Source organism: Halichoeres trimaculatus, unplaced genomic scaffold, assembly GCF_033239565.1.
Source record: "Halichoeres trimaculatus isolate MK-OKI-2021-1 unplaced genomic scaffold, fHalTri1.1 fHalTri1_scaffold_5, whole genome shotgun sequence".
Lineage (NCBI taxonomy): Eukaryota > Metazoa > Chordata > Actinopteri > Labriformes > Labridae > Halichoeres > Halichoeres trimaculatus.
The window spans coordinates 23,806,091-23,819,963 of NW_027437183.1; the positions used below are offsets into that span (position 1 = coordinate 23,806,091).

General features: G+C 41.2%; 1 protein-coding gene across 1 annotated transcript; it reads left to right on the forward strand.

The window, feature by feature from the left end:
- Window positions 1-3,603: 3,603 nt before the first annotated feature.
- zfand5a (zinc finger, AN1-type domain 5a) lies at window positions 3,604-11,051 on the forward strand. The gene is made up of 6 exons (XM_074671154.1): window positions 3,604-3,851; window positions 7,335-7,496; window positions 8,060-8,162; window positions 8,288-8,373; window positions 8,853-8,981; window positions 9,106-11,051. Exons 2-6 carry the CDS (start codon window positions 7,337-7,339, stop codon window positions 9,252-9,254), a joined length of 627 nt encoding a protein of 208 aa, XP_074527255.1. The 5' UTR covers window positions 3,604-3,851; window positions 7,335-7,336; the 3' UTR covers window positions 9,255-11,051.
- Window positions 11,052-13,873: the final 2,822 nt, after the last annotated feature.

Consider the following 13,873-nt stretch of genomic DNA (forward strand, 5'->3'; position numbering starts at 1 on the left):
TTTTCTAGTTGTATGCAAATGAAGTCATTGTTATCAAAGTGAGTCTTTGTTTGAAGTCTCAAAAGATCAACAGACAGCCGCATGAACATCATGTGACACTGAGTTTATTTCTGCTTAATAAAAGAGTAAATGTGCTGCTCATACCTCTGTGATAATGGTAATTTTGCTTCTTTATTCCATTCAAGCAACAAGGCTACGTTTACATAGCAATTAAGCTGGCTTTTGTCAGAGATTGACTAAGATGACCCTGTTGTAGGGTGAATTTTCCTGAATGATCAGTTGCAACATCTCAACTAAACAGTTGGTTGAAAAAGAAAGAACAACAAATGTTGTGTTTTTCTTGAAATCATCTCATTCTCATGAGTTACTTGATAGTTAAACCAGAATTTTTTTTAAATTGTGACATTTGTGTTTCCAAATAAGATTCGGATCCTGATTTATAACAATTTGTGTTGCTAGGGTTTTAAGAGGGTAAGTTAGTAGTTGTAGTAGTAGTTGTAATTACTTTGTCACAAACAAAAAAATGCATTACACACACAGGGGCCAAAATTGCTAGAAAAAAAATATAGACACAGAATGATAGAATAGAAACATGTCAAACAATGACAATGAGCAGGGGCTCCTGAGATGTTACAATTTAGACACCTGTTAAAGCCCAGACAACAACTTTAGTACATCAAATATTAAGCATCCTCCCACTCTGTTTGAAGGCAGTTTACACACGTCAAACAAGCTGCATCACTTTGTGTTTAAAAATCATGAGAGATGGAAAACAAAAACTGACAATCTTCTGACATTTTGCTGAAAAGCTGACATTTAAGAGTGTGATGTGATCTACAATCAAACAAAATGCCCATCTCATTTTGTCATTCTCGATTTCCAACCTCTTTCTCTTGTGTATAATTAGACAAAGAAAAAGATGGTTGGATACATTAAGGTGTGAAAATGTTTGTCAGAAACTTGTTGCTCAATGTTTAATGCTGTTAAAATAAAGAAATAAATGTATCATTTTCTCCTTTGTATACGTGTTGTATAACAAGGAAAACAGTGTAGTGGGTAAATAGCTGTGTGTTTGTGTGTATATCACTCAAGAAAGCTGGGGGAAGTTCAGCAGCTGGACCGACTTTTACTTTCACTCATCTACATCTTTCTCAGTTTCAATATGTGTTCTGGTTTCAACTGGCTGCAAACAGGTTGTGCTAGTAGGTTGTTTCCAAACTGTACTCGGGTACCAAGTTTCCACGAATCCCCTCACTGATGGGTGTCAGCGTGTTCCCTCGACCTCACTCACTCACACACAAACACCCATCCACCCTACCCCACAGTGTTTGTTTGCTGCAGAGTGCCGCCTGCAGTGCCTGGGGATGTGTGTGACGTTATCCTGACAAGGTGGAGAAGTATGTCTGGACTTGTTAGACCTGCAAGCTAAACTATAGCACATAGGACAAACTGTGAGTTAGAAGAAGGAAGGTGTTTTTAAAAACATCAGCAGTAGGTGATACGATCTGCTGGCTGAAAAACAGCCCTCTGTAAAACTTGATGGAGCAGAAAACCTCACACGATCAGTTGGTGTTCATATTTTAGTGACAGTTAAGTATCATTACCTGGCCAGTGTTAGATTCTTGTTTACTCCCAGGCCATGACCAAGAATTTAGAAGTCCTAGAGCGCAGGGACAAAGTATACTTTGTGTCCCTCTGCAATCTCAATTCTGCCTAAGTTTAACAAACCACAGTTTTCAAACCAAAACTTTATATGACGTCTCTTTGAAAATTCAACTAAACACTGTTTTTGTTTGTTTGTTTGTTTTAATTCTTCATATAAAGTACATCATAGATCTGCACTCAATACGCACTGGCTTGGGAACCACTGTAGCCCACATCCCAACCTACGACAGCGCCCCCAGATTTTCATCAAATTCTTTGTTACTGTGGGTTCTCTGTCCTGTGTGTATGCTCATGGTAAAAATGGATGAATTTGTATGTTGGCATTTCCCATGTGAGTGAATTACATCATATTCATTGCCTGGTACTCTTCATACAAGTATATAACTCAACTGGATATATTATCAAAATATTGGCTTCCTTTATGTACCAATATTTAGCTTACCTGACGGTCCAAGTAGGATTATGAGTAAGGCTAATCAAGTGACAGCCACGCAATGAGAGTGCAAGTAAGAAAGAATCAACCTGCACTGTATTTGCCAGTTTATTGAAATGTTATACATCTATATTTCTGCATTTCCTTTCTTAAGCTCCAGCATGAGACACTCAGTTTCTGTGGGTATATTGTAGGGGAGTACTGAGTCAGAATAAGCTTCATAAAGTAGCAGGGGTACATTAGTAGCAAAAAAATGCACAGCCTCAGTTGACCACCTGTATAGGTTAGTACATCTGATTAAACTCTAAACACTACACCATGGCATGTGAAAACCAATGTGGATTTCACAACTGCTTTTGAACAGCTGTACATCCTGAAACTGTCAGCTCTTATCTTTTGTGTCCTCCCACAAGACATGTTTACACTCTCACACACACACACACACACACACACACACACACACACACACACACACACACACACACACACACACACACACACACACACACACACACGCAACTGCCTTTCTTTGTAAAAAAATATCTGTGCATTGTAGACATTTTTTCGAGGAAAACACAAAGTATGTGTTGACATTGGATTGAATTAGAAATTAAAGATGTTTGGGTTGGTGGGTTTAAGGAAGGTACTTATCCTTGTAATTGCTAACTTAATATTAAAGTCATACATTACATACATTAAGATGTGTTAGTATTAAACCTGAGTCATTGGGATTGACAGGATATGTTTTGGTTGATATTTGATAGCATTCAAGGCAGGAAAGCGTTAAAAAACAGACTTGTTTGTGTTTTTCTTTTTTATCGTTGAATTTCAGTGCTGTGTATAAACTTGTTAAAGAACTATTATTTTAGAAAGAGCCAATATGTATTATATAAATGTTGTATGAAGCAGCACAGTATCCTAACCTCCCATATTGATAGTAGCTTCACCTTGGCCTTGTTGTCTGTTACTACACTCCTGAAAACATGTTTACACACTATGTCAGCACAATAAGTATGTTTGTGTATCAGTGAGTATGTTTGAGGGTGGGTGGTCAAGTGGGCAGTCCTCTATCAACAAGAACTCACCCACTACAAACTCCTTTCCTTTTTAAAGTCTGTTCCTGTTTTGTTCATCTGACGGAAGTAATCAAACAAGGGGGGGCTACTCTACAAAAAAATGTCTTTTTATGCAGATGTGAAATCTTGACTAAGATGCATTCCCAGGACATTACCTTGCCTCTTAATCATTCATCATTTTTTATTGTCATTATTCAGTCATGTCAGCACCACTGTTCATTTGCCCATTCATTTAGCTGGATTACTCAATAAAAAGATCCGTGGCCTTGTAGGAGGATGACGAATGGATGTGTAATAATGCAACGCATAGCGCATGCGCACTCCAGGCTAACCCCCTCGCAGAACTGTACACAGCGCTCGGGGGCTCCGCGGGCAGCCAATGGCAACACGTTGGTCTACCCGTGACATCATCCGCCACTCCTCTTACTAAAGAAGGAAACAAACATCCATCCAGAAGGAACAAGAGACGGAGAGAGAGAGGAAGAGAGGAAGGAGGGCGAGGAAGGGAGAAATAAACCCACATAGAGCTGCCTAAAAGGGGGACAACGCCACATAAACACCAGTAGATAGTCAAACGGACATTACTGGGACCTGAAACCCATCGACCTGTTTCCTCTGCCTGGATAAACGGCTATTTTCCCTGTAATCTCCCCAGAAACTTCATCGATTTTTAGCAGGTGATGATCTTGGATTATTTTTCTTTTTTTTCTTTTCTAACAAGGATAAAATTTCAAGTAAGCTTGAACAATGAGGTATACATCTGTAGATGGGTGTTTGAGCAGGTTTGTGGTCGGTCATGGCGACCTTTAACGCTGTGTTGAAAGGTCAGGTGGTGTATGCGTGACGGTATTGTGTGTTGTTTCGGTATAACGAGTGACCCTGTTAACTGGTGACTTTCAGGCGAATGAAATGGTGGTTATTGTACTTATACAGCTGATACCTCACGTCCCCTGTAGCTACGACCACCACCAACCCATTAAACTGCAAGTCGCCTGCGAGTAGGGTCGCTCATTGAACCGAAACGCTGGCGAAGAACATGTTTTTTGGCTTTTGTTAATATAATTTCTATCATATCCACCGTCCTCCTCCTGACTGGGAATATCACAAGCCCTCAAACGTGACTCCGTCTGGTTCAGGAGAAAAACAAGGGAGGGAGCTAGATAGTGCTGGTCGCTGTCTCTTGTTTTTCTATTTGCCCAGAGCTGGGGGATGGGGAACCAAAGCCAGCTAATTCCTGTCTAGAAATAGAAAATTCATAAGCCGAATAGGCAAGTAGAGCGAGAGAAGTCCTCTGAAATTACTACAGAGCTTTTTGGTTAAATATTAAATGACCTGTCAGGGTAGCTTTGCCGAGCGTTTGCAGTAGTTTGGCGAAAATGAGGTTTGCTGTGGCAACACCAAGTCGTTTCTAAGTACTTTAGAGTGATTATATAATCGAGGTTGTTCACATTGCTTCGTGGAAAACACGTAAAATGGTTTGCAAAAGAAACGTTGCGAGAAAGAGGAGCTTCAAAAAGATGTCTTAACAGGAAGCTGAGAGATTGTAGACAAAGGAAGAAAGAAGAAACAAAGGGGGCATAGACCACACTGTCTAGACTGTAGGTTATTACAGAAAACATGATTACTGTTGTCCTCATGTACGATTCAGAATAATGTTTGCAACATTAGGCCATTTTTATTACAAAGAACAATTTATTGCCTGTGCCAAAACAACAGTGGGCTTTTCTGTTCTGCCCCTCGGTGTGACTCAGTAGTTTTCAGTCCAGCAGGGCCTGAAACATGAGTCGAGCCTGCTGCTGATACAGAAGCTAAGTCTTCTCTTTTGTTTGCTGGAGATTTTTGCATATGCTCTGTAAACTGGCCCCAGTAGTCTGCCATGAGACAAACTGCATACGCATAATTGATGCCAGTTTTTACATATTGTTAATTCCTTGTGACCGGAAGTAGCTGCTTAATGATAGAGGCTGATAATCTACCCTGTGCTGGAAACCCCCTTACTTACCCTGTTGTGAGTACTTGTTAAGCAATACACAAGATATTGTAAGAAGTCGTATTTAGGCATTTTAGCCAAATTCTAAGTTGAGGAGGCCAAGCATAGGCATTTGTTTACCTTGTGAACAACAACATGGCTTTAAATCAACCCTATATGTGTATTACTACCTCTAATCAGATGATGAGATGTGTTACAGTTTGATAGTATGCAGCACACTTGTGTCATTTAGTCACTCAGAGGTTTTATCTCCTTATTCTTATTTGATTAAGGGGTAAGGTTGACATGCTAGCTGTTTGACAGCTGGACTCAAACGTGACAGCTGAGCCACACTATCCATTGTTCCTTTGTGTCAGAAAGTCAACAGCCTGGGTTAATCTATAGGCCGACGTGGTTCTTGTTACGCTTTCTTTTGTTTTTCTTGTTTATCTTGCCAGATGTAGTCCAATTTTTGACGCTTTATTTAATGCTGATTGGTATATGACATAAAGATGTTTTGCTGTTAGCTTCAGTCCACACACAGTTGTCTGTTTGATAAACTGGGGTTGCTGAGTGAATATTTAAAAAAGGACCCTAATAATCACACCCAAAAGAAAAATGATTTCCAAGCTTCTCAGCAGATCCCAGCTTTTAGCTCTGGCCCTCTGTCTGGTATTTTTCACCAGTCAGCAGCTGAACACGTGATCCTGAGGGAGAGAAGGTCTTTGTGGGCTTTTCCAAGGAAACCCTTTGTTGACACGACAGCGATAGCATGCAGGGGCAGCGAGGGTGAGGGAGGGGTTGGCTTAGGATTTAATGACACTTGTTAGTCTGTTTGTGAGGCCAGGATACCTTGAGTGAACTGACAGGACGTTCTTAAACAACTGGCAGCCTCTCCTGGAACATTAAGACAGACCGTCCCCCCTGTTAGTGTCTGTGACTGAAATAAAGAGGAGCTTCACACCAACGCAAGCCAGCAGCTGCCATGTTACAGCACAGTGGTCTAAAGGTTGTTTACAGCAGGAATATGGCTCTCTAACTGTGCACGCTGGCAGTTTCTGGTTGTGTTTTTCTCCGGGGGAGGGAGCCTGGTTTTAGTTGATCTTTAAAACAGTAGGAGCAGGACTGGCAGGCAGGTTCCTCTTACCCAACTAATCTTCAGACTTCCTGTCTGTCTGTTTGTTCATTCATCAAGGTGTCTCTGATCTGTAGCCGAAAAGGCTGCACCGCCTATCACACAAGTTCCTGCTGTATTGCATTGCAACAGAGCAGAGCAACGACGTCATAGTGCTCCACGCTTAGCCAAGTTACGCACATACTTGCTTGTTTATAGGCGTGTGTGTGGGGAGAAATGACTCGGGAAGTTTAGAAATCTGTATGTGTGGCAAGAAGCTTGAGGAAGGAGGGGAGGACTTTGTGAAACTGCCGACCTACTTTGTTCTTCTCTTCACATGAGCTTAGTTCTTGAGATAAGGACACAGTATTGTTTTACTGCCTGTTTTTGTTCCTTTTGTGGCTCAGACTCTGCGTATGACTCAGAGATGAGGGTGTTGCTCCTTGTGAAGAGTCATTTGCAGTCATGTGTTAATCATGATGCTCAGTGATGATGCGTTACTTTTTGAAAGCTGATTTCTTCTGAACATTACACAATAAGCTTATGCTACCCATGTGGAAGAGAAGTAACTCACCAAGTTCCCCGTAGCAATTCATGTATTATATGAGAATGACAGGGTGCTGGGTTAGAACTGAGGAAAAGACAAGCTAGCTGAGCTCAAACAGTGAAAAGAGGTCTATGTGGGGGAGGAAAAGGGGGACACAACAGTGAACAAAGCTGTGGGAGAGAACAGAGTCCAGTTTCTGCCAAGGTGCAGAGCAGAATACAGTGGGTGTTGTTTGTTCTCTGGACTTCCTGTGGAGACACATTCATTAATGCATTCAGGCTAAAGGACAGGTCAAACACAGACAGAGGGAGAAATGTTACCCTTACATTTTCATTTTATGGCTTCTTATCTGTTTGCATGTCCAGCTACTTTGGAGACACATGAGTCTCGTGTGTGTCCTGTGTGCCGTCTACATATCAAACTTGTTCATGTTGGAAAATGCTCTTTGTGTGTGTGCGTGTGTGTGTGTGTGTGTAAGTTTGTCAATCTAACAAACAATCTCTCTCTGTTCTTCTCTTTTTATCTGTTAGCAATGGCCCAAGAGACGAACCAGAGCCCGGTGCCGATGCTCTGTGCCACCGGCTGTGGTTTCTATGGCAACCCTAGAACCAATGGCATGTGCTCTGTTTGCTACAAGGAACACCTGACGCGGCAGCAGAGCAGCGACCGAATGAGCCCCCTCAGCCCTATGGGTAAGTTAGCACATAAGAGCACCAAAAATGAGACAGAGTTCTGTTTCTCAGAAAACGTGCCAACAATACAGTTATACAGATTTCAGAAACCCCAAGCTCTTAATGTAAACAAATAATGGTGATCAGTTCATATATATTCAAAGCCTCCAACAAGGAGGAGCTTCAGGAACCTTGTCATTGTTTTGAAATTCAGTCAGTCAGTTCTCTTCCCAGCTCTCCTCCTCCGCCCTCCCCCTTTGTTTTTCCACTCCGTGTAATGAAAGACAGATGTTTTCTTTATTACAGTGTTCAAGGTTGGGGGGTTGTTCAGTCTTCTAGACATGTTGAAGGTCAAATATTGACTTGTCAGTCAAGTCAACCTGTTTGATGTATTTCTTCACACCCACATCAGCTGAACTGTTTACCTGGTCCAGACCAGTTGCCTTTTTTCAGTATTAATTTCACTGTTTTCTGCTTTATAAGTTGTTGAATTCAGCAACAAGTGTATCATTTTGTTCTTTTACTGCTTAAAATTTAAAGATTGATTTGTTCTTTGACTGATGAAGCTCTCTGTTCTTGTCCAGGCTCGGCTGGTAGTCCTACCTCAGAAGCCTCAGCCATCCAGAGACTAGAAGCCAGCCTAGCTAAGGTTGACGCCTCCCCTGCCTCTTCACCAGACATGTCTAGGTCAGTGTTGACTGGGAATGTTTGTTCCTCTTCTCTTTAATATTAATACCTCTGCTTACTGTTGGCCAACTGCTTCCTTTTCTTCTGCTCATCTCTCTGTTTCTCCTTTTTGACGAAACCTGCAGAACTATTCAAGGATCTCTTCCTGTGACTCAACAAATGACAGAGATGAGCATCTCGAGAGAGGACAAGCCAGAACCCTTAGAGCCTGGTACGACACACATAAACACACAGACAGGCAGACATAAACAAGCAGACATTTGACACAGATGTGGGTGACTGCTCACGAACAGACTTCTCAGGGCACACATCGCCTTGTAGGACCCACAGTTTATTTTTGATGCTTCACTGCATACCTGAACCCAACTGTTGGTTTTTACTTACAGCCTCCAAGAAAGAGACTGTGACTAAAAATAGAGCATGTAAAAATAGCTCGACACCACAGGGCATTCTCAGATTGGATGCTGCCTGCCAGAGGTTTTCTCGGGGTAGTGCACTGTTCTTTGCCAAAACCAATTCAGAGATAAAAACACGAGATTTACTGTCAGTCCAGACAAAAGTTTGAAATTTCTGTGGTAATTATTTTAAGGAACGGGCACAAGCACCATGAGTCTGCTTCTCCTGCAAGTTAAGAGAACAGTTTGACCAAGCATTACAACTCATTTTTTCTCTTCCATTGTCTTTTTGCAGTTGTTAACCAGCCTGCTGCTTCTAGCCCTGCTCCTGTAGCCTCTTCTAGCAGTGAAGAAAATAAGGGTGACACCCCCAAACCCAAGAAGAATAGGTGCTTCATGTGTCGCAAAAGAGTTGGCCTTACAGGTGAGCATAAGGGACACGAAGGGGCATTTCATTCAACACACATATGCCCTTTTAAAGAAAAGAATTGAGTATATTTTACTTTCCATGCTGTTCTCATTTTGACCCCTGACCTTTATGCTTCCAGGGTTTGACTGTCGTTGTGGTAATCTGTTTTGTGGCATCCACCGGTACTCGGACAAGCACAACTGCCCTTACGATTACAAGGCTGAGGCTGCCGCCAAGATCCGCAAAGAGAACCCTGTGGTGGTGGCTGACAAGATCCAGAGAATATAGAAGTCAAAAACAACAGCTTTCACGGCATCGATGATAACATCTTTGACAAAGACTGGAGTATGAGTGTGAACCTTTAAAGAAGAGCACCGGCACGGGTGGCTAAGTGAGGATCGAAAGGACTTGATTTATAAATTACAACCTCAAGAAAAGATGGAGGAAAAAAAAGAATAAAAAAAGAAAAGATCCTGTCTGAGGGAGATGCATGAATGATCACTTTTTTTTTTGATTAATTCATTAGTTTGTTTTATTCTGTTTTCTGTGGTGTGACTTTGCCGCTGTTCAGTCCTTTTTTTTTCTAAGAACTTGTATTGTCTTATAAAGAGCAGCCCAGGTTAAATGTCCAGGATATGCTGTGCTCCTCTCACCCAAACCAGGCGCCATTTTGTGCCAAACCGTGGAAAATCATTTTACTCAGAGCCTGTTGTGTGTCTGACACCGGCAGGTCTTTTTAAACATTCAGACTACAAAGTTTCAGTCCACACAAGTTGTGTCCCTCAACCTTTTAGAGTTTTGATCTGTGCTCCGTTGGTACTGGAGTCAGTCAGTGTTTGGAGAACCGTACAACTGTCCCCCACCGCGCACAAGGGGCTCTGTTACTTTGTCTCTGTCTCTCCTAGCTTAACCTACCTCACAGCTGCTGTGTTAAACTTTCTTGTCTTCCCTTTTACTTAGTTTTCATCAGCTTCGACCCCAGCAGATCATCTTGATAGGCAGCCTCAGTGACCCCTCTGATCAGCATGTCTGTGTTGACTTTGATCGGTTTGATTGTGATGGGGCTGCTCCATTATGGCTGGAGGTATCATGCTAGACAGGGACAAACAAACGACTCCAATCACTGGACTCTGAACACTTTTGACGATGGTGGTGGTGATGGGTAAAGGAGCTCTGTGCTCATGTTTTAATCACAGACGCCTGGTGCAGGGCTGTGTGTACCGATGTGTGGCCTGAGAGGAAGGATGGCACCCTTCCCTGGCCGGCCTGGTTGGTGAATTTAAGCAACAATATTGTAGGAGCATGAGTGAATGAATGGGATAAATGCATGAGTTACTCTTCATCTGCATTAGTGTTTTGGAAATATTGGCATCACTCAACTTAGGGTTTTTATTTGCTGAAAGACAATTATGTTATATTTTATTAGCTTTTTTCTCTTCCATGGATATTGTACTGATGTTAGCGCATGTATTCGGTGCATTTGTGGAACTAGGGTATGTGAACCATGACTTTTTTTATTTGTATGCGCTAACAGAACGTTCATGTGAGCACAGTGTGTGTGTGTGTGAATGAGTATGTGTGAGTGTGTTGTTCCCCCTCCCTCTTGTCCGTGGAGCTACCCGGTTTCTCAGCACATGTTTACAGAACTACAGGAGCATGCCAGAGCTAGATTTATGAAAAATAATAGATACCAAGATTAGATGTAACTTCTCATCAGTCTAACAGCTGTCAGTCTGTGTGTCTGCTTTAGAGCAATGTACAGGTGTGTGTGCGTGTGTGTGTGAGTGTGTGTGTGTGTGTGTGCACATTCTTGTGCAGAAGTGTGTTTTCATGGCTGCCTGACACATTAAACCATGTATGTTTGTGACTTGTGTTATCCCCTTTTTCCCCTTCCTGTAAGGATGTTTTTCATTTAAAAGACAACTGTATGTATCCGTTTGAGTTTTTTCCTTTATGATTCTTAGTTATATGCAAATTTGTACAAAAAAAAGAAAAAAACAACAAACCGTGTTGTTATTTATGTATTACATATAATCTTGCTATCCAGCATTACGACAGAATAGTATCATGTAAATAAAACTGTACAGAGAGACATTACCAAGCTTCATTGTGTGTTGATTTTCAAAGCTCTCCATGTTTTCATTCCTCAGCTCTGTTCGAGAGTGAAGAGTCTCAATTTAGGTCAGCGGTCTACTTCAAGCAGCATTACACATTTAATAACCTGTAAAAACCTGTTAGACCAGAAGGACAGCCAACAGGTTCATAAAAGCTTTACTAGAGTGAATCAAAAGTAAAGCAGGTCAGTGATGAAGCAGTGCAGGATGCTCTGAGTTATAATTTGGAGAGACTTTCACAAAGAACAGTAATGGAGTCATGGAGGTCAGGCATTACCTTTTAATAGTACCTCACCCTGGCTCACCTGGCTTCTTTTAGCATCCTCATGTTAATACTGAGCGTTGGCAGCACAGACAGTAAACCTTACTCAAGACACTCTCGTCCAAACCTTGTCTGGGTCACTCAGGAAGGGTTAATCCCTCAACCCTGGAAGACAGCAACCATGCTCTGTTCCATCTAGGCTGGCACGCTTCACGCAGTGCAAACATTATATACAAGACTGTGTGTGTGTGTGCACTTTAGAGACAATGTGCTTTCTCACTCTCCTGTTGGGAGGTCCTGAACAGCGTGCGTTCACAGATGGCGTCACAGCAACAGCTGCGCAGACAGCTGAGGTGTGCTCATGTGGTGTTCCTGTGACTGAGAGCGACAGAGATCACATTGTGGTTACACAACTCTGAAGTATTATGGAGGATTTATTTACACACATAAATCAGAGAAAACATCATGGCTTGCACTTATTCCAACTCTAACTTGTATTGAGCTGTTCCAACCCTGCCGGTGATGAGGTGTTAGAAGGCAGATTAATCACTGCCCACACCATCCTCCACGCTGTGGATCACAAGACTGCCTGTCCTTTGAACCAGAGAGGACAGAGGAGAGCACTTCATAACCGACACGCTGACAGATGAGAAGAGGATCAGCACACTCCAAATATGACCTGGAACAACTGCGGGCAGTTTGAATCACACTTTGTGTGTGTGTGTGTGTGAGTGTGTGTGTGTGTGTGTGTCCACCAGTGCAAATTAGTTCCACACACATACACACACACTCTCCAGTGTCAGTAATCCATCACTTCAAACACGTAACCTATAATTTGTTTCACTGATGTGTGCAGCCCATCTATCTGTGCCATCTCTCTTTCCCTCTTTCTCTCTTGGTCTGTCTTTGGGTGTAGCCGAGGTTAAGGAGGAGGCTCAGTCAGTGAACACTATCAGAGATTCTGACTGTCAGAAAACGACAGATGTCACTGCCAGATGTGCAGATGGGCTGGAAGTAATATGAGGTCACAGACAGTAAATACAAACACTCTTTTTGCATTAGAAAAAGGTCACATCCTCATAAAGTGCAGCTTCTACTTTACTTGTTATCTCAATCTGATGCTTTTTCATTGTATGAATATCTCACTGTATTTCACATGAGTTATTCTAGACCAAAAATAAAACCAACCTGAATATTTACCTATTCATACAGAAGGTGTGAAAGTTTACAGCATATTGGACTTGATCCTTTAGACATCTACAGGTATCACAAAGGAAGCTGTAGATCTCACATGGAGGCAGCTGTGATTCAGAGGGCTCAGTGGACCATTCATTGATTGTGTCTATGTGGTCAGATTACGCTGCACACAAGTGGAAGTCTGCTCAAGAAACATGACTTTAAATTAGGCTTGTTGCTGCCATCTGGAGGTGAAAACTGAACAGAAAGCAACAAAGGGAACTGAGCTAAGACACAACTAAGATACCAACATGTTAACAATGAAGAAAGAGCTTTAACATATGGTAAATAATCAAGATCTGAGGAGGGATCAGTCTGAGGAAGGCTCAGATCCTCATAATATCCTAATCTATGAGTGTCTTTTTTTACCTTGTCATGAGTTAGAATCAACTTTATTTCTGATACTTAACTAATAGCAGTTAATGAAATATTACAGTGGCTCTGTGGGTCATATGCACAATCACACTGAAGACAGAAAATATTTTACTTTATGCTAAAATTCATTCATTCATTTTCTGAACCGCTCATCCCTCTCAGGGTCGCAAGTGGCTGGAGCCTATCCCAGCTGTCATTGGGCGAGAGACGTAAATGCTCAGATTTTCTTAAAATCATGAACACCATACAAAACATAAAATATGTCCTTAAGTGTAAAAACTTATCCAAATGTTATTTACTAAGATACCAAAATATTTTAAAGAATGCAAAAATATTTGATCAAACATTAAAATATATGATGAACTGAAAACTCCTTTCTTCTATGTGTACAGCCCCCCGTAAAATTAAAAATAAAATATTAACAACCTCTTCTTATGAAATGATTGTGATTCACAAAGATTTATTGTGGTTTAATTTTCGCTGTGATATGTTTGTAAGTGACTAATAAATACAGTTCTGAGAATTTTTTTTGAGGGGATATACACTTGTCTTTATCTATAAATAATTTAAATCACATTGTCCCCATAAATTTATGCCAACTTCATTGGGGACAGTTTTTTAATTTATTAATATAATTTTTTATGGTTTTTCATTATCATTACTTTTTTTAATGAAATATCCTCACATGCTGTTTGTTTGTTTGACAATATTTTTAATGGTCTTTTTTATTTATTGATTTATGATAAAATTTGATCTTGAATATATTACTTTCAGGTTTTTATTAATGCATGTGATCATGGGGTTAGAGGAGACAGAAATGGTAAATAAAAGGTATTCATTTAAGTGTTAGAGCTCACAAACCTCATGTCATCTCTGCAAAAGACATAGTCCCAGTTGGGCAGCTGTGGACACGCCCCTAC